This window comes from Monoraphidium neglectum, assembly GCF_000611645.1.
Source record: "Monoraphidium neglectum strain SAG 48.87 unplaced genomic scaffold scaffold00174, whole genome shotgun sequence".
In the NCBI taxonomy this organism is placed as follows: Eukaryota; Viridiplantae; Chlorophyta; class Chlorophyceae; order Sphaeropleales; family Selenastraceae; genus Monoraphidium; species Monoraphidium neglectum.
In genome coordinates, this window is record NW_014013454.1 from 17,978 (window position 1) to 35,857 (window position 17,880).

The 17,880-nt window shown below is 64.9% G+C and overlaps 4 protein-coding genes across 4 annotated transcripts in view; 3 read left to right on the top strand and 1 right to left on the bottom strand.

The window, feature by feature from the left end:
• Window positions 1-989, bottom strand: part of MNEG_1681 (hypothetical protein) — a gene marked incomplete at both ends in the record, with an annotated part of 1,779 nt that extends 790 nt beyond the window's left edge. The window contains 3 exons of the mRNA XM_014049843.1: window positions 85-187; window positions 657-686; window positions 872-989. Coding sequence (XP_013905297.1) covers window positions 85-187; window positions 657-686; window positions 872-989 — 251 coding nt within the window. The remainder of the gene's footprint in view (window positions 1-84; window positions 188-656; window positions 687-871) is intronic.
• A 673-nt stretch (window positions 990-1,662) lies between these two features.
• On the top strand, window positions 1,663-5,770 carry MNEG_1682 (hypothetical protein; the record flags this gene model as incomplete). Its single annotated transcript, XM_014049844.1, has 9 exons — window positions 1,663-2,160; window positions 2,399-2,545; window positions 2,935-3,013; window positions 3,275-3,380; window positions 3,639-3,768; window positions 4,107-4,277; window positions 4,703-4,872; window positions 5,216-5,305; window positions 5,596-5,770. 9 exons carry the CDS (start codon window positions 1,663-1,665, stop codon window positions 5,768-5,770), a joined length of 1,566 nt encoding a protein of 521 aa, XP_013905298.1.
• A 4,619-nt stretch (window positions 5,771-10,389) lies between these two features.
• MNEG_1683 (60S ribosomal protein L7-3) lies at window positions 10,390-12,445 on the top strand (the record flags this gene model as incomplete). Its single annotated transcript, XM_014049845.1, has 5 exons — window positions 10,390-10,551; window positions 10,932-11,051; window positions 11,330-11,389; window positions 11,735-11,893; window positions 12,230-12,445. 5 exons carry the CDS (start codon window positions 10,390-10,392, stop codon window positions 12,443-12,445), a joined length of 717 nt encoding a protein of 238 aa, XP_013905299.1.
• Window positions 12,446-12,977: 532 nt separating this feature from the next.
• MNEG_1684 (hypothetical protein) lies at window positions 12,978-14,863 on the top strand (the record flags this gene model as incomplete). The annotated part of the gene is made up of 3 exons (XM_014049846.1): window positions 12,978-13,105; window positions 13,306-13,435; window positions 13,664-14,863. 3 exons carry the CDS (start codon window positions 12,978-12,980, stop codon window positions 14,861-14,863), a joined length of 1,458 nt encoding a protein of 485 aa, XP_013905300.1.
• Between the last annotated feature and the right edge of the window lie 3,017 nt (window positions 14,864-17,880).

Sequence of the window (17,880 nt, forward strand, 5' to 3'; positions counted from 1 at the left end):
CGTCAAATCGTCCAGGCCGTCCACCCCTGCCCCTCTGTCGACCGCTCCCAATGAGCCCCACACCCCTCGCCCCCAAAGCCCCACCAGGAGTATTTCATCTTGGTGGGGTCCTCTGACAGCTTTTCGTGGCTGCTGCCCAGCCAGAAACGCAGCCCGTTGTCGTCCTCAAAGGGCACATCACCGGGGTCTGGGGTTTGGATAGTGCATGGGGGAGAAGGGGCTTCAACACAGGGCAGGCTATCTGGAGAACCCAGCGACGCGCCACACGTGGCGAGCGGGAAGGGGTTCAGGGGACGTGAGCAGTGAGAAGGGAGCAGTGGGGCGAGGTGCACAGAGTTTGGCGGGGTGAGTGGGGCTTGAAACCAGGATAGGCGGCGGCAGCAGGGTGGCGCCAGGCAGCACGCGGGGGTTGCTGCATAGGCGGAGGGGCAGGGCCAGCCGCGCGCGGGCAGCGCTGGCCTGTGCATGTCGCCGCACACATTGTGGCTTCCAAGGAAAGCCACGGCAGCTGCCGTAGCCAGGGGGGTTGTCACCTATGGTCGTGCACCCGGCTACCAACCATCTTTAGAACAAGTTGTGCGACGGGCTGAGTGGAGAGACTGCTGCAAGGTGACCCATCAGACGCTTACCCATCACCCACCCGCAGCAGCACCCACCTTCCCACTGCACTGCACCAGTCATCTCATCTGCATGCAGCACGCATGCAGATAATCATGAAAGCGGAGGCTGTCAGCGGGTCGTCAGGGAGAGGCCGCCGAGCGCACGGGCCTGCTGCGCGGCCATGTGCACTGTGCTGCAGTGCTCCCAGGGCTGTCCGGGTTCCTGCCCTCCTGCAATGGCCACCCGCCATCGCTGGGCCGCGGAGGCTCACTGTAAAAGTAGAACTCGTCCCGTTGCTGCGCAGGCGCCGCCTTCTTGGCGCGGGTTGCGGCCAGCAGCAGAGTGAGGAGCAGCGCAGTGACCGCCGCGCGCACTGCTGCGCCGGTCATAGCCGTTGCCAGGTGCCAGCTCTCGAAGACACTAGCCCTTATACACCGTAGTTTTCTCTACCGGTACCGGCATAAGCGCGCTGTACTGTACCCAGCAAAACAAGCGCGGCGAGAGCTATTAAAAGAGTGGAGCAACGTAGCTTGAGTACTTGAATTTGTGCGTGTACGCAAAACTGTTCAATGCAGCTGGAACGGTGGACAGGTAATGGAAAAAGTGAGACTTGCGATCTCAGCAATCTGATCTCTACAAGGACAACACTGTATACACATTGTCTTGCCTTCATGAAGAGTTATGCGGCTACGCTCCAGCCCCCAGCTGTCTCGGTGACCGCGTTCCAACGCACCCTCGGCAACACGACTCGGAATGGCCATTGCCCGGTCAAAGCCCCTTGCCTGGCACACGCTGCACCATTAGCCCAGACGAGGTCCATACCTGGCGCTTCTGACCACCCAACACCTCGTTCGCGGTGCCGTGGCATCTCCTCGGCCACAGCGGCCAAAACTGCCCGGGCGCAGTCAGGCCAAACTTCACATGCAACCCCCACACACCAGCGGCGATGCCGGCGCGCCCCTGCTGGCCCCGCTGGCCCCTCTGAATCCGGCCGAAAACCCAGCAAAGCCTGCTGCCCCGGCGGTGGTGGTCCACGCGGGCAGCGACAGCTGCAGCCCGAAGATGGGGCGGCTCTCCCCCGCCGCCTCGACCGCCTCGTCAGACGCGTCCTCGGCCGGCGAAACCGTCCTCGTCATCCCAACCGCCCGGCCCGGCCACAAGCGCGCCGACGAGGCGCTCCCGTTCTCGCCTAGGCCGCCGCGCGCCGCAGCGGCGGACGCGCCCGCCGAGCCCGCCGAGCGTCCAGAAGCAGCCCCCGTCCCGGCCCCCGCCCCTGTGCCTGCACGCGCGGCCCTTCCGCGGCTGCACCTCAGCCACGAGCACCCGGCGGTGCTGGCCGCGCTGTCCGGCGCGACGATCTCCTCCGGGCGGCTGGAGCTGCGGGGCCGCCGCTCCTGGGTGCACAACTACGTGCTGATGCCGCTGGCACTTCCGCTGCTTGGCGTGCTGTTTCTGGCGGCGCTCGTGGCGGCGTTTGTGCCGGCGCTGATGGTGTGGCCGGCGCAGCTGCTCGCGCGGCGGCTGTACTGGGCGTGTCCTTTCCTGCCCCACGCCTGGCAGGTGATGATCAGTCAGCGGTTAAGTCGTCCAGCGGCACAACAGCAACGCTGTCTGTCCGCGTGCGCGGTCCTGGGCTCATGCGTGCACCCTGCGCGCCCTCCGCCCGAGCAGCTGCAGCAGTGCGGCTCCACAGGTCTGTGCTGTTAACACGCCATTCTCACAAGCTGCTGAAGGCACTCTGCTTTGCCTTCAAAAAAAGAGGTCCCATCCCACCCAGCCCCCCATCCACCAACCGCAGGGCCCCATCCGCGCCGAGTGGGGCTGGCTGGGTTCCACCCTGCTGCGCCTCCAGTTTGAGGGGGCCCACTGCATCACGGTGGTGGGCCGCCTGCTGACCCTGCCGATGCGGCCACACCTGCCAAACTTCTACATCGCTGGCTTCCCGGTGAGCGCGGCCGCCGGCTTGCAATCCACGACACGGGCAGACAGTGTGCAACTGTTTGTGTGTGTGGAGGTGGGTGTGAAGGGTGGCTTTGCACGATGCACAGCTGCAGATCGGCACCACCTGGATTCCAGAGGCTCGTGTCGGCAATTTGTCAGCACTTTCAAAGTGTCTCTGCTCTGATCCCCGCTGCGAGCCCAGCCGCACTGCGCTCGGGGCCGGCACCAGCCGTATATTCATACGCCCCTGCTCTCGTCCCCGGCGTGGCCCCTCCTGCACGCGGCCCCTCAAATTCACCCCATCACGCCTGCTCTGCACCCGCGCGCCTCATCCGCCCGCCCACCGCACCCGTGTTCAACGCACCCACCTCGCGCCCTTCCTGCGGCCTGCAGAAGTGTGGCACCACCAGCCTGGCCGCCTACCTCAAGCTGCACCCAGACCTCTGCGGCATCGCGGGCATGCCGGGGCACGGTGGGCGGGCCAAAAACGGGGGGCAACAGAGTGGCGGATGGGTGGTGTGATGGAGCAAGGCATGCCGTGTAGGTGGAGTGGAGCAGTAGCACACACAGGCAGCGTGGGGCGTATCCGCAAGGCAGGTAGTCCAGGGCTGGGGGGAGCAGCGCAATTGCCTGGGTATCGGCCCTCGCTGCTGCTTTGGTGCTCGGCACTTACGCGCAACCTGCGTGGCGCTCCGCGTGTTCAACGGCAACAACTGTCCGCGCTGCCCCTCAGAGGCCCTGGGCAAGGAGTCGCACTTCATGGGGGGCCTGCTGGGCCGGGGGTCGGCCGCAACCAGCGCCGCCCTGTACCGCTCCTTCTTTCCCACAGTCATGACCAGGTGGGGGGGCAGGGTCGAAGGCCGCGCGATGTCGGTGCAGCCTCTTGCGCTCGCGAGGGATGTTTACGGATGCAGGTGTTGTTTGACGTGGCTGCAGGGCAGCAGCTAGGGCTCAAAGGCTCGTGGATCTGCATATAGGCCATATGTGCGATGCGCAGAAGGCAGCCACCCCTGAGAGTTTGAAGCAACAACATCACCTGCCTGGTGATACTATCACCGCTTAGTAAGCGACCCCAGCCCTGCTGCCCACGCCCATAGGTGGTGGTGCGAGGTGGTGCGCGGCGCGCGGCGCTGGCAGTGCTTCGACGCCACGCCCACGTACGCGTGCCTGCCCTACATCCCCGCGCGTGTCAAGGCGCTCACGCCTGACGCAAAGGTCATCTTCATGGTGAGGCACAGCACACACCCACGCACTGTAACACGGGGCGGGGCGGGCCATTCATGTGAGGGGCGCCGACCCGCCTGAAGTACGGTTGCTAGAGTGCTTTGTTCATGCCCCACAAGCGCAGGTGCGGCGCAGCCGTGCTCCACGGCCACCGGCAGCCACTGAAGGCGCCGGGCGCAGCCGCACCTTGCTTGGCTGCCAATAAAGACGTTCCTGGGACTTCTGCACCCTTATGACGCATGAAATTCCAGGGCTGAGTTGATGCCCTAGATTGTTCACAGCAAGCGGACCTTGCTGTGAGCGGCCACCTTTGCCTGCCCCCTCGACGCCACGCGCCGCAGATCCGCGAGCCGACCGCCGCCGTTTTCAGCGCCGAGAGCATGCTGCGCGGCATGGGCGTCCCCCTGACCTGGTCCCTCGCGCGGCCGCTGCCCGGCTCCGTTGTGGCAGGGAGGCGTGGCGGCTATGTCGACGTGGAGATGGGGCCCCAGGACGGGAATGACCTGCTCAGGGTGGGCTGGGGCCGGTGGGGAGGGAGCTAAATCGATGGGTGGGGAGGGCGCTCGTTCAACAGGTGGGGAGGGTATTGATTCCATAGCAAATCGCGTGCCTTGTCTTCCGCGATGCAAGGGATGCATTGCAGTGGATTGAAAGCTTTGACTTTGTTTGCTGGCTGGCTGCTGGTGAGTGCTGGGTGCCTTTCAAAACAATGTGTTGGAATGAATTGTGATGCATCCACCCAGCCGGCTACTCCCGATTTCGACATCTATCAATTCAGCCCAAACCTCGCTGCAGGTTCTGCACTGCCTTGGCCCCACGTACCTCAATCAGACCCGCCAACTTGAGATGTGTCATTGTTCATCCATACCCCAACCACCTCCACAACGCACCCACCCGAAATCACCTGCTACGTACCAACCCCCACGTGCACATTCAGGGTGACCCCGGCCATGATGCCTTCTGGTCCAGCCTGGCTGAGCTGCCCGCCGACGCGGACCTGCCCGCTGAGCTGCCGCAGCGCTTCTACACCAACGCCCACAGCTACATCAAGGGGGCGCAGTACGCGGACCGCCTCGCTGACTGGGCGCGCCACCTGCCACCAGAGAAGTAAGGGGCGCCGATGTTCTCTGGGGCTGCGAGCGCGGCGGCGTCGCGCATGCGCGAGGCGCGCGCGTGGGTCGATGAGGCGCGGGCCCTGCAATGTCTGGAGCTGCCCGTTGGCTGATCAACACCAGCAGACTTGCTCAGCCGGCCTGATCGGCCATCCGGGTCATTGGCGGCTTCACACAGGAACGGGAAGACGCCCGAGCGGCACAGCACCTGCTTTGACGTTGCACACGACGCCGGTGCCGTCCGTCGTTGTTGGCCGCCCCGCCCACCTCGCCCCACCTCGCCCATCCCCTCCCGCGCGCCCCCATGGCGGGCCTACCCCGCCCGCCGCGGCCGTCAGCCTGCTGGTTGTGGACTTCAAGCGCTTCGTGGAGTCCCCGGAGGCGGTCGTGAGGGAGGTGCTGGCGTTCGTGGGCGCTGACGGCGACAGGTGGGGACTGGCGAGGGCGCGGGTGTGCACACTAGTGGATCCGGGTGGATCAATGTTTCCTCCGCCTGCCACGAGCTGGGCGTCGGCTGGGCTGTTGGTTGTGCGTGATAGGTGGGTGGAAACCTTTTTCGATGGCTGCTGCAGGTGCGCCGCTAGTCCGCCGTCCACAAACACGGACACGGTGGACGCTCGACCAGACACACCTGCTGCCAGGTCGCCAATCTCCCCCCATCGCCACTCATCATGCAACCCCCCCTTAACCCCCCATCCCTGCGCTCAAACTATGGCAGGTACCGCTTCCAGCGGCTGCCACCTGGCATGGCCACAGACTACAAGGGCGCAAAGATGGACCCCTCAGTGCGCCGCGCGGTGGGGGCTCGCTGGTTTGCGGCCACCAACGCGGCGCTGGCGGAGATGATCGGCACTGACCTGGGTTGGACGGCGGCGATTGGCGCCAGGCAGTAAAACAGGCCTGTTTGGGGTCCGTGTACAGCGGGGACCACCAATGGAGGGTGGAAGGCCAATGGCATCGTGCTGCATGCATGCGGTGCTTATATGTGAAGCGCCAGGCCGTACCGCACGCGGTACAGTACAGTGGTTGGTGCCGCTCCTGCTGGATATGGGCGTTTTTGTCATGTCATGGACACTTTCTGGCATTGATGCACATTTGTTGCTTCTGCGTAGCGTGTCTTGCAATGGTGTCGCTCTGGCGGATGTTGTTGTTTGTTGTTGTTCAGAGTGCCCTGTGGCACTTTGAACACACATCACAGGCAATGGTGGGCAGAATTCAGACCGTGCGCATGTTACCAACCCCCGGAAGGAAGCTTGGTATATATTTTCAGCAAGAATGCCTGGTGTCTTGTGGCTTCCTGCATGCTTGTGGTCACCATGACGGTGGTGCTGCTGCAGGCCTGCCGTGCTGCCGAGCACCCATCACAAACGCGCCACATGCAGCTTGCTGCTGGCATAACCCATGCTTTGCCTTTCGGGTCTTTGCTGATGAATGGAGCTTGCTTACCTCATGACTGCTCCCTGCCTGCTTGTGTACACGCATTAGTGTTGCCTTTCCTGGACTCTACGACCAACCCGCTTACAGTATCTGACTCGGACTGTCGAGGCAGCGGCGGCACTTGCGGCCACAATCAAAAATGTTGGCTGTAACATGCGTGTATATTCTGAATCCCGCGCGTTGCTGCCAACAGCACTGCGACCATTTCGAAAGCTGCAGACGAGGGGGCGTTGTTGTCAGCACGAGCCTGGCACGAGCAGAGCGCACGCAGCAGCACATTGCGTTGATTGTCAGCAGGCGCTCCACGATCGATCGCGATGCATCAGGTGAAACCCAACATATGTGCTTAAATACGACGCGTTTGATTCAAATCCCGCAGATCAGAGCGCGCTTGCCAACATCGCAACCATGTCGAAGCGCTCTCTGAGCGTATCAGCGGCCAAATCAAAGCAGCTGCAGCCTGGCATGGGGGGCCAAAGGGCCGTGAGCGCACCCGTCAGGCCCGCAGCAACAGCAGCAGCAGCAGCAGCGGAAGCCTCCTCGCCACCCAGCGGCAAGCTGATGCCGCAGCAGGATGACAGGCATGATCAGCAGCAGCAGCCCTCCGCGGCGCTGCTCGTTCAGGACGTCCCTGCCACAACCCCTGAGGGTGGCGACCCCCTCGACGCTGTGGTCTTTGGCGGGCACGGCTCTGCGATAGTCCTGCCAGGCCCCGCCAACGACGCTGCGGCTACAGCGGCCACAACGCCGCGGATATCTGCGAGCGGCGAAGGCGAGGCGGGTCAGGCTGCAGGACGGACGGAGTGCTGCGAGAGCGATGAAGAGGCAGCGGCGGCGCCGCGCGGGGGGGATGCAGCAGCGGGGGACGACGCATGCATCGGTGAGCAAGGAAGTGCAAACATTAGGGCTGGGACACGGTCGCATGCACGCAGATGCATGCATGTGGGACGCTTGGGCGCATGACGTGCATGCCAGCATGCATGCATCTCCTGGATGTGCTGGTCGGGTCTGCATGCTGCCTGATACATGGCATTGCAGCGCTCAAACTCAACAACATGCATGCTTCCGCCGGCCCACGCCCCTTCTTAGGTGGCAAGAGGACCAGTAGGCCGCACTCACGCAAGGTGAGCTAGTGGCACACGCGTCATGTACAGGCCGGCAGCACGCATCACAGCAATGCAGCTTGCCCGCGCACTTGCAGAGGCCCTTGTGTGCCTTTTTCTCCTCCACGGCATCCGCTCCTGCTTTAAATGCCGCTCGCATCGCCTACCCCTCAATAATCTCCCAGGAGACGGTGCCCGACAGCGAGGACGACGGCAGCTTGAGTGGCAGTGATAGTGACAGGTCCACACCCCCCAAGCGCAGCAAGAAAGGTGCTGCATCGGAATCGGACTATTCAGCAGAGGTGCGTCAAGCTGGGGGAATGCCGGGTTCAAGCTGCATTGTTGGGCACCGAAGGACGCTCAACTGGCACTTGGGAGTTCAACACGCCTTTACTTGCCCTGTCTGTCGCCTGGCGTGGCACGACTGCGAACAGAAGCGCGGGCATTGCGCGCACCCGCCCAAACCAGATGTCGGATGCAAGCAGCAGCAGCAGCGAGGAGGAGGACGCGGCGTCATCAGAGGACGCCGCTGACAGCGACGACAGCGGCACCAAGGGCGGCAAGAGGAGGGGCGGTGGCAGCAAGAGGGGCGGTGGCAGCAAGAGGGGTGGCGGCAGCAAGAGGGGCGGCACAGCGTCCGGCAGGGTGGGTTCGATCAAAGGCTCGCTGGTAGGGGTTGGATGCGTGGGCTGTGGGCCAGCTTGGCAAGTCTGGATTCTGCTTGCTGCGAGGCAAGAGGTTGTCCCCCAGGCTACGTAGGCGACACAGCAGACCCTAACCGCTGGGCCCATTAACCACATGACGCTGTGCAGGGAGGCCGCGGCGGGGCTGGCGGCAAAGGTTCTGGCCGTGGCCGCGGCTCTGCCGCAGCCAGCGGTGGCGCTGGTGGTGTCCGGCCCTTGGCCAAGGCCGCCGCTGCAGCGCTTGGCGATGACGAGGCGGCCCCTGCTGCAGTCAGGTCTGGCCGCGGCGGCGCCCGCTCTGGCAGGGGCAGGGCCGGCTCCGGCAGGGGGGGTGGCCGCTCTGGCCACAGCGGCACCGCTGCAGCGCCTGCAGCTGCAGAGGTGCAGGCGCGGGAGGTGCTAGCAGTTGAAGGAGCAGCTGCTGCAGTCGGCACTGTGGCGGTGGCGCCAGCAGTGACGGGCGCTGGGCCTGCCGCACGATCGGGCGGCGACAGCAGGGCCGCCCCAGGCTCTGCACCCGGCCCAGTCGTGCGCAAGCCGTCTGGCAAGGGTGCCAAGGCCCACACAATGCCTGGAACCGGGGGCGGCACCGGGGTGGCGGCAGCAGCGCCCGACAGCGAGGATGCTAGGGAGGCGGCTAGCACTGCCAAGGCTGCTGGCAGCGGCATGGTCGGGGTGCCGAAGGGCCCAGCGGGGCGCGCGCCGTTTTCTGTTAAGCAGCTCAGCAGCACGCCGGCGGCGACGGCCATGAGCGCCGAGGCTGCAGGTGCAGACAATTCAGGGCGTTAAGGGGACCAAGGACGTGTTGCGGTTGTGCCTGCACTCGCGGTCAACCCCTCCTGTGGCCTGATGCTGAGTCCACCTGCAAAGGTCAGTGCATGCCAGCGCTAGCAAAGCCAACCACTGAATCATGCCACGCACGCCCGCGTTGCAGGTGCCACCAAGCCCTTGGCAGCCGCCACTGTACCTAGGATTGGCCTCAGCAAGGGCCGGGGCTTCAAGGCGCCGACTGTCACTTCCCCTGCCTCAGCTGCCAGCACTGGCCCCACTGGCGGCGGCGGCGGCAGTGGCGGCGGCGGCGGCAAAGCGCCTGCTGCAGCTGCGTCGGGCTTGGGCTCTGGCGGCGGCGGCGCAGGCGGGGCGGGGCTGCTGGGCGTTGGGCAGTTCCGAGTCGCGGGGCTGCGGGGCAGGGGCAGGGGCAACTTCAAGCCGCCAAGCTTTGTAAACAAGCCGTGATAGCAGCACGGGCCAGGTCGCCAAGCGCGCGCCAGAGGCAAGGGGCTTGGAGGCCAAGGGGCCTCCGGCGCTGGCATAACACAATCGAGTGTGGGCTGACGAGCGGTGCCATGGTAATTGCGGGCGCTTTGGTGCCAACTCTGACTCTGCCTCCGCATCCCACCCTGACAGCGTGTTTGACACTGTTTGACCTTGTGGATTGTTTTGTATCAGGTGGCTCCGGTCAAGTGATTATCACATACATTTGGGGTTTTTGATCCGTGTGCTGACGCACGTCACAGCACATTCGAATGAATTACAAAGCAGCGTCCCAAACATTCATCTCTTACTAATGCATTGATTCGTGTCATGTGTATCGAGCAGGAGGGTCTTTCCCTTCTTGCAACAAACGACCTGTCATGCATGGGGTGGTTGGCCTTCGACCCACCCTGCTTACTGTGGCGCAAGCGCCCTTGCCAGCAACACGAGCGCGATTGCGCACCGCTTTCCTGATCATGCTATGGGATGCTTGATTTTGCCCAGCCACTAGCCGCAGTGCTGCAAGAGAGTCCCACACAAGGTTCTTTCAACCCTTGCGTTGCAGCTGACAATCTCATCTGCGCAGGGGTGAGGGCCGCTGCCGAACTCAACCAGTTGCTATGGAGGTTGCCACTTTCCTGGACCAAGTATGAAGAGTGCAGGTCACCCATCAAGCATGACTGCTGCTGGCCAGCACACCCAACCCCCCCTGCCACATTAATGAGGCAGCTCTACAGCGATCAGGTCTCTGAGTTCAGCACCCGCCCTCGGACAGCTAAGCGTGCGCTTGGAACATTTGGGCATCGTACATTCATGCATAGGGAGCGGGCTCTCAGGACTGGCACTGGGACACTGGAATGCTGAATGCGCCGCCTGCTGGGCTGCCCGCCAAGTGCCGCACTTGGCGTCGCGCAGCAACCGTGTCTGTCCTTTTAGTCGGGCTTTTAGCAGGCCAGACACCTGTCTAACGGCTGGCGAGCCCCTCAAAACGCGCCCAGCGATCTAAGTCGGCGCATCGAGCAGCCTTTTGTAGCCATGACGCCCGTCCCTGAGCTCGCGGCTAAGAAGGCCAAGCGCGAGGAGGCTTGGGCGACGCAGAAGGCCGCGGACGCCCTGGAGGCGCGCAAGAAGGCTAAGGAGACGAGGAGGGTCATCTTCAAGAAGGCCGCGGCTTACGTCGAGGAGTTCAGGCAGCAGGTGTGGATAGGCAAACGGCAACATCAATCAGCTGCGGGCCGCAAGGAGAGCCGCCGCCTGTGGCATTTGCCAGCGAAACGTGCGCTGCGCTACATCGCGCCGGCGGTGTAGCGAGCCGCCGATCAGGCTCTGCAGCTGGGAGCAGACATAGTTGCTGCATGGTATTTGGTTTTCAAGTTGCGGCACTTTCTTATCTTGGCGCCCACACTGCCAGCGCTTCACTGCGTTGACATCCGCTCCAAGCCGCCGCGCCCGTGGCCCTCTCAGTGCGGAGCGCAAGTGCGCCGCCCGCCTCGCTCCGTGCACGCCTCCACGTCACCACGCCTTGCTCGACCCATCCTTTGCCGTGTGCCCTCGCGCCCCGCGCCTCAATCCCACAGGAGAAGGACCTGATCCGCCTGAAGCGCGAGGCCAAGGCGGCCAAGGGCTTCTACGTTGAGCCCGAGGCCAAGCTGGCGTTTGTGATCCGCATCAGGGGCCTCAACAAGATCCACCCCAAGGTGGGGGCGGGCGCCACGCAAACAAACACGAAGCAGCGGCGGGCAGGGGCGGATGCGTTACGCCTGATGCACCCTCCCGCCAGGCGCAACGAGCTCAGCAGCTGGCAGCGCACAGGGCGGCGGGTGGCGCGCGAGCGCAGTGGTAGGCAGCTGTGGCCCTGCAAGGCGGCAGGTTTCACCACGGAAGGCCGATTCTGGTCGGGTGCCCTGGAGCACACACCAGCTGCAGCTGACTGTGCTCCTGCTGTGCGTTGCCGCGCCGCCGCTGCTGCGCGCAGACCAAGAAGATCCTGCAGCTGCTGCGCCTGCGCCAGATCGGCAACGCCGTTTTTGTGCGGGTGCGCGGCGCTGGCGGAGCGGCTGCGCTGCCTTTTGGCAGCCGTGTGGCGGGCATGCGGCGGCTGTGACGTCCAGCTGACAATTGGCCAGGGGCCTAAGCACATTGGGGCAGCGGGGACGGAGCTGCGTGACCCTGCCGGGCAGTGAACGCACGCTGCAAGGCACAGGCAGCGTGTGCCTGTTCTAGCCCGCAAGCCAGGAGGCTGCGCTGCAGCATGTGCGGCGGTGCGCAGTCGCTATGCATGTGCGTGTGTCATCCTGCGGCGCGCACCCCTCCTCCCACGCATCTACCCGCGCCCCAACGCCCTTCCCCTCACACCCAAACCCGCCGCCTCGCCTCCCAGATCAACAAGGCCACCCAGGGCCTGCTGACGCGCGTGGAGCCCTACATCGCGTACGGCTACCCCAACCTGAAGAGCGTGAGGGAGCTGGTGCTGAAGCGCGGGTACGCCAAGGTCAAGGGCAACCGCCTGCCGCTGACCGACAACAAGATCATCGAGGAGGTGAGGGGGCGCGATCTGGCGTGTCTATAGCGTGCTCGGCAGCTTCGCGAGCGGCTTGAGGCAGCAGAGCCTGGACGAGGCGCTGCTCTGGGTTGACGCAGGCGCGCACGGGTGCTTCCCTACATTGACACGCGCTGCGGCGCCCTTGGCCCCTGCCCGATTGCCCTGGTGGCGTGCGCGTCCCGGTGATTTTCTTACCTGCTCGCATCCCTGCTGTCTCGACTCCCAAACCCCTCGGGTTGGCACTCTTTTGCAAGCTCCAGTGCCCTGCGCCGCCTCCCAGCATCGGCCCCTCACCCGTCCACGCCGCCGCGCCCCGGCCCCTCCCCACCTCAGAACCTGGGCAAGCACGGCATCATCTGCGTGGAGGACCTCATCCACGAGATCTACACCGTGGGCCCCGCCTTCAAGCAGGCCACCAACTTCCTCTGGCCCTTCAAGCTCAGCAGCGCGCGCGGCGGCTTGCCCAAGAAGAGGGTGCACTACGTTGAGGGTGGCCAGGCGGGCAACCGGGAGGGCAAGATCAACAACCTGGTCCGGCTGATGAACTAGGCGGGCCCCAGCGTTGGGGCCGGCTCTGAGCGTCGGCGGACACCTGAGGTGTAAATGTTCCGGGTCAGGACCATCTGCTCGGCGGGGGGAGGGGGTGTTGGGGTGGGTCAAGAGTCTGCTCAGGGGACATCAGTCGGGGGGACGCAAAATCGCAGCGAGGCTGAGGGGCGGGAGAGAGGGTGGCGCAGGACTGATAGAAAGAGATTGGCAACACTTTTGCTGTCGCTCACAAATGATTGCCAGCGAATGATGTGAGCAGTGATGAGAAAGGCAACCGTCACCCAGCCGCATTGGGCTGCGCCCGGCCATGGTGTCCTGTTGCGGTCAACAGGTCGCGGTCAGGTCGCATTGCATGCTGCGTCTTCGTTGCATTCTTTTATATAAACCTTGACCCATCTGTGGAGCTAGCCGTGTATCGCGGTAGTTTGGGCGCAGAGCGCCCCTATGCGGTGGTTCGACGGCATAGCAGCACAAATTTGGGAACTATCACGTTATCACAGAGTACTGAGCGAGGACTGGTGGAGGGCCGGGCATGCTGGGGAGCCCACTGACCGGGCTCTCCCAGCTTTTGGGGAGAGGCCTGGCGCCGCACCGTGAGGCGACGTTGATCCTGAACGAGCAGGGAGAGTCGGCCAGCGAGGAGAGCGCCAAGTCGCTATGGTGCGTCTGACTGCGATGATGCACCCATCCCGCGGCCTCCGGGAGCCACGCACTCTCCACTTGCAGCATGCTGAGTCTCGGAAGCCCTAATGGGGAACAGGGGAGTCGCTCTGCAGCTCCTACGGCATGTCCGCTACGAAGCTCCTAGCGCGGCCACCAGCCAAAAACAGGCGCATGCTGCCGCCGCTGCGGCCCCGCAGGGACAAGTTCAAGGCCTACCGCAAGGCAGGCTTTGTGAAGCCATTCCATGTGCGGCGCACCCCACGCGCATGCAAGGCATACGCGCTGGGCGGCTACATCGTGAAGGAGTACACCGGCTCCCGGCAGAAGGTGCGCGCGCGGCCCCGTGCCCTGGCTGAAACGGCTCCGCGAGGTCTTCAGATCGGGCCACGCCCCGCAACATCGGCCGCCGGCGTCGGCTGGGGACCCTCAGCGCTCTGCGCCCGCCCGCCGCCTTCTGATGGCGCACTCATCGCGGCGCGCCCGGCCCGGCTGCCTGCTGCCGCTCACCCCTCAGCCCCTCCCACAAACCACTTTCCCGCCTTTTCCCCCGAAAAGGTGGAGGCCGAGATCCGCATCCTCCAGCAGCTTTGCCACGAGCGGCTCGTGTCCTACGAGTTCATAGCCGACGAGGGCGCCCGCATCAGCATCTTCATGGCCTGGGCCGGCGTCCCGCTGCGCGACCACCGCCTGACGCGCGCCGACGCGTACGACGAGGACGCCGCGCGCCACACCGCGCACCAGCTCGCGGCCGCGCTCGCGTACCTGCACGCGCGCGGCATCGTGCATCGCGACATCAAGCCGGACAACCTCGGGGTGCTGCTTGACCAGCGGCTGCAGCTGTTTGACTGGGGGGAGGCGGTCAGCCTGGAGGAGGCCGCCGTGTTGACTGACAAGGAGCTCGGCCGCGCCGTCGGCGTCGCCGGCACGCCGCTGTTTATGCCGCCCGAGAGCCTCAACCACCTCACGCGGCGCCCCGGCGGCGAGTGCGGCTGCGGCGGCGGCTGCGCGCGGAGCGGCGCGGACGGGCGCGGCGTGCCGTCGCTGCGCGCGACGCTCGCGCCGGCGCTGGACGTGTGGGGACTCGGCACCGTGGTCTACTTTGTCATCGCGGGGCGCGACGTGTTTGTCGGGGACAGCGCGTGGGAGCTGGAGGAGCTGGCTGACGTGGTCAACCGCAGCGGGGGCGTCCCGCTGCCAGAGGGGGCCCCCGCCAGCTTTGCCGCGCGCGACTTCCTGGCCCGCTGCCTGGAGCGCTGCCCCGCGCGCCGCGCGTCGGCCGCGGAGCTGCTGGGCCACCCGTGGCTGCGCGGCGCGGCGACGCAGGCGGAGGTCGCGGCGGCGTGCGCGGCGGACGCGCGGCGGGCGCGCGCGGGCGGGCGGTGCGGCAGCGTGAGCAGCCTCGGCAGCAGCCGGCGGCGCGGCTTGTGGGCCGTGCGCGCGAGCAGTGCCAGCGGGAGCGGGAGTGGGGCCGGCGCCAGCATCGGCGGAGGGGGTGGCGGCGGCTTCAGCACCAGCGCCAGCGGCGACGGCAGCAGCAGCGCCATCAGCGACGTGCGCAGCACGGGCAGCAGCGCCAGCAGCGCCCTCGCCGCGGCGCGGCTGGCGCAGGCGCGCGGAGGGACAAACGGCCTGCTGGGGCCGCTGCCGCCGAGCAAGGCCGCGGTGGCGACCTGCGGCTTGCGATCTTCCGCGACAGGGGGGCCGCAGCGAGCGTCCGCGGCCGACGCCGGCGCAGGCCTCCCTGGCTCGTTCTGAGCTGCCACGCCGTCATGCGGCGCTGCCCGTCCCCCGTCTGCGGCGGCTTGTGGCAATATCCTGCCTGCCCTGAACTGAATTGCACCGCGGCTGCCCGCGATGGCTGCCCCGCGCACACCAGGCGCCTCAGCGCGCAACACTGCACCTCATGCACCCCACAGCAGCCGCCTTGCGGATGTCGAACCGCGCCGAACCCCCTTTTCCTGTGCACCGCCGCACGTGTGTGATATAAACATTCAGCAGTGAGCGTGACGTTCTCAGCTCCTGACGTTTGGCATCTGCACGCGGTGCTTGATCACGCCTTCCTTGGACCCCCGCCGCATGTTGGCCAAACGCACGAGGCCCTGAGGCATTGCCGGCCAGCGGCCCAGCCGCGCCGTTGCAGCAAGCGCTCGCTGTCCGCCGCCGTGCGCCGCTTGAGCCTGCCTTGCCGCTTGGCGCCGCTCCGACCATGGGGCCCTCTTTAGCCGGGCGTCGGTTTTGGGGGTTGGGCCCCAATTACAGCGCCGCATCGGCCTGGGACCTCCGGCTGCCGGCGCTCCGCACGGCGCATGATGGAGCACTGTTTATTCGACGGGATGGGTGGGGCCGGCGTATGCGGCACAGGCGCGCAGCTGAGAGCACCAAGCGTGCTGGCCAGGATACCACCGGCTGCCTGCCCTGCCGCGCTCGAGGCACCGCGCACGCTGCGATGCCTGACACATATGGCTTTGCTTGTTCACGCGCGGTGTGGTTTCGCCGCCGTCACTCTGGCGCGGACCGTCCTCCTCCCCTCTGGCGGAGGGCGAGGTGTGCGCCTCCCAGGCCTCGGCCGCATGCACGCGCGCACACGTGATCAAGGTGCCCGCCTCTCTGCGCGGGGCGCAGACAGGCTGCCGGCGAGCACGACCGCTCGCTTTCGGCCGACCTGCGCCGCGCACACTTGTATTGCTATCGCTCATCACACACGATGCACACGCCGACACTGATGGCCCACAGGCTCCCCCGTTGACTGTTGTCGTTGACCGCACCAATGCTCAACACCTGCACCCCTCAACTTTCACGTCTGGCCCATGGGACGGCTCGATTTGCTTGGGGCGGCGTCCCGCCGGCCCTCTCCTCATCCCGCCACACTGCATGTTTGGTTCACTGTGTTGAGCCGCTGACCGCTGACACAAACCCTTGGGGCTGCGTCCTACCGCATCCCCCCCCCCCAAACGAACCCAGTGGCAATATAGGTTGGGTTTGCCCAACCGTGCGGCTGCCGCACCCCATCCTCTCTCCTGCTTCCTTCAACACTGCCAAGTATGGCTGCCCCATGCGCCTCGCCGGGAAGCGCAGGCCTTGACGCCGCACGCCCCGTCGTAGCACGCCCGGCCACCTCAACTGTGTCTTTGCCCAAGAACTCTGCGCCATGTCGTCGCTCCTCCGCCCGGATGCCACTGGCTGGGATGGCGCACCTGTAACGACGCTCACGGCTGGGGCCCGCGGCGCGCGTTGAAGGCCTTGCAACGCAGCAACCCCAGCCCAGAGCAGCACAGGGTCAGCGAGCGTTCGCGGCAGCAGGCGCAACGCGCAGTGCAGAAGCCCGCAGCCCCGCGAACAGCTGTGAGTCGCGCCTGCTCTCAGGGTGCCTGTCACTAATGATCAGCGCCCCGCATGGACTGAATGAATCAGTGGCTGTACGCACAGAGCAATGTTACGCTTGGTGCCAACCGCGGCCGCATGCAGCAGGCGCTGGCACTTTTAGGCTCGCCCACGCCGCATCACCTTGACATCAGCGGACCGTTCAAAGCTGTTTCCTTACCCAACACATCACCTGTCTCAGCTCGGTGCCAGCACGCCCCGGGCACCCCGATACTGATACCAGAAGCAGAGTTGGCGAAATCAACCAACTGTCTGTCGCTTCGCTACTCAATGCAAAGCATCAAGCAACGCAAGATGACCAAGTGTTGTAAAAGCAGAGGGGGGCCAGCATTTGGGCAACGCATACCGGGCACGAAACAGGAATGTGAGCTCTGTTGAGCAACTTGTGACCAACAACCCTTGGCGCGCAAACACGGCTGACTGGGCATCTTGCCACCCGGCAGCGAGGCGCAGCAGTGCAGCTCTCCAGGCTGCCCAACGAACTGATGCAGGAGCGTTCTGCAATGGCTCTGATACCGACTCAGCGCCCCCTGTCTTGTACATGGGGCTGCTGCGCTCCCTCGCTTTTTTTCTTTTTTGTTGTGTTCTAATTTACAATTGTATTCCTTGATGGGCAGTGAACGCCATGTCCAAGGGCCTGCGGGACCACCATCATGCCGTCCTGCAGTGCTCGCACTTTCATCCGACTGTTCACATCTGCTGGGGCGCCACGCAGCGGCAGCAGAACAGGACTGGGGCTGCGCGCATGCATAGTCAATATGCAAATCCCAACACACAATTGTCTCAGGTAAAACTTTGTTGCGGCCAGGGGCCCTTGCGCTGTCTAGGCTGTGCCAAGCAGCACCTCGGCAGTACCAACGGTAGTGGGCACCCTGGGGACCACACCAAAGCGACGGCGGCGGGCAGCCGCAAGGCTGGCAGGACAGGCGGGCCACTCGAAGCAGTCAGCGCTCCAAAAATCAGCGCTCTCCTGCCTAGAAAGCCAACGGATCCCTCTTACAGACGGCAACAAGTCCTTAACGAAGCGCCTAGAATAACCTGGGTCCCTCGCGCCAGCAGACGGCCGACTCATTCACAAAAGCAATGTGCAGGCACAATGGGATTGGCAGGCGTAAGCACAAATTCGCAAACCGTGGCAGGCCGGCAAAGGTTCAATAGTACATTCCACCAGCACAAGCAGCATGTTTTGCCATGAGAGCACAGACACGCCTGGCGAATGGTGGTGGTGGCCGCACCCCAGGTACCAAGGCGTCCTCAAGGGGGGGAGGAAAGCAACTTGGTTGAGCCCTGATACCCCAGGATATGTAACAGCACTGGCAAAGATCCTGCCAAACCCCTTGATCCAACAGTCCTCGAAAAGTGCGACAGCAGGACGGCACTGAACAAGGCAC